The sequence below is a fragment of the Mytilinidion resinicola genome (assembly GCF_010093595.1).
Source record: "Mytilinidion resinicola strain CBS 304.34 unplaced genomic scaffold BDZ99scaffold_33, whole genome shotgun sequence".
Classification (NCBI taxonomy): Eukaryota; Fungi; Ascomycota; class Dothideomycetes; order Mytilinidiales; family Mytilinidiaceae; genus Mytilinidion; species Mytilinidion resinicola.
Window position 1 is genome coordinate 320,951 of NW_022985469.1, and position 1,216 is coordinate 322,166.

General features: G+C 47.0%; 1 protein-coding gene across 1 annotated transcript; it reads left to right on the top strand.

Annotated features, from left to right (window-relative positions):
• The first annotated feature begins 28 nt into the window (after positions 1 to 28).
• BDZ99DRAFT_207967 (uncharacterized protein) lies at positions 29 to 304 on the top strand. The gene has a single exon (XM_033713312.1). The coding sequence runs from the start codon at positions 85 to 87 to the stop codon at positions 259 to 261; it is 177 nt and encodes a 58-aa protein (XP_033569274.1). The 5' UTR covers positions 29 to 84; the 3' UTR covers positions 262 to 304.
• The last annotated feature ends 912 nt before the right edge of the window (positions 305 to 1,216 follow it).

Sequence of the window (1,216 nt, forward strand, 5' to 3'; positions counted from 1 at the left end):
CGGCCATCTAGGCGCTTTCCGCTTCTAGACTAGCTAGAGTAGATGGAGTGAATAGACTGTTGTTGTTGTATATATATACATCCTATGCGATTCGTGTATACATCCTTTCCGATTTGTATAGCCTTGCCGTTTTACGTATCTAATAAGCGAGTGAATATGATTGGTGGAACAACATTAATACGGGCCGGCGCTAGGCTAGATGTAGGGGGGGTGGCAGGAAGAGAAAAGGGGGGTGATGCGGAGAGAATAGGGGGGTGGTAATTAAGCTCGTCCTTCTTATATAATAAAAAGGGGCCTTGCTATATTTAGAATGCTAAGACTGCGCAGGAGCATTATAAAGCTAAAAATAAATTAGAAGAGATAAACGCAGCTATTAAGCCTATTGCGAAGCAAGAATAGGAGCTTAATAATTACATAGGCCGTCTTAGTGCAACGCGTAACTATAAAGGCAGGAAACCTTAATAAAGGTTTATAGAGGACAATAGCAAACTTATAAAAGTAGAAGGTACTAGCGTAGACTAGTTTCGCTATATAAAGTATATACTTAAGCCTAAGCTATTGCCTTTTATATTAGAATGCGCCCGAGAGAGGCCAGGAACAGTTGTCCAGGAAGATTGCGCTCCTGCGCACGCTTACCACCACCAAGGAACCGTATTTAAATTAGCTAAGGTCGAGCGGCTTCTTTGGTGTCCAAACTCACCGGATCTTAATATAATTAAGCCTGCCTGGCCTTATATGAAGCGAACAACTACTAAGAAGGGTGCGCCTTCTTCTAAAGCGGTTGGAACCCGAGTATAGCGGCGAGCCTGGCGAGACATGGAGCAATGGCGGATTCAGGCTTGGATTAAGAGAATACCGCGTTACATTTAAGAGATTATTAGATTAGAAGGAGGCAATGAATATAGAGAGGGCGCTAGCGAGAAACCTCGCCGTTTGATAAGACCAGACGACTGGATAGACGTTGAGGACGATGAGGAGATTGAAATCGGCACACAAGAAACCTCACCACAATCAAGACTACGGCGACACAGAGAGCGGGCAGCAGAAGAGGCCTCGGGCGGGCCTTCCATATTCAAGACGGGCGAAGCATCACAAACAGGTGGCAGGCCAGCCAAAACAAGTGCTCGAACGGTCACTTTCCAGGCAGGCGATCCTGCAGCTACGTCGACAGCGCTGCCGTACGAGCTGCCTGGTGCACCGCGGCGTGCAGCACCGC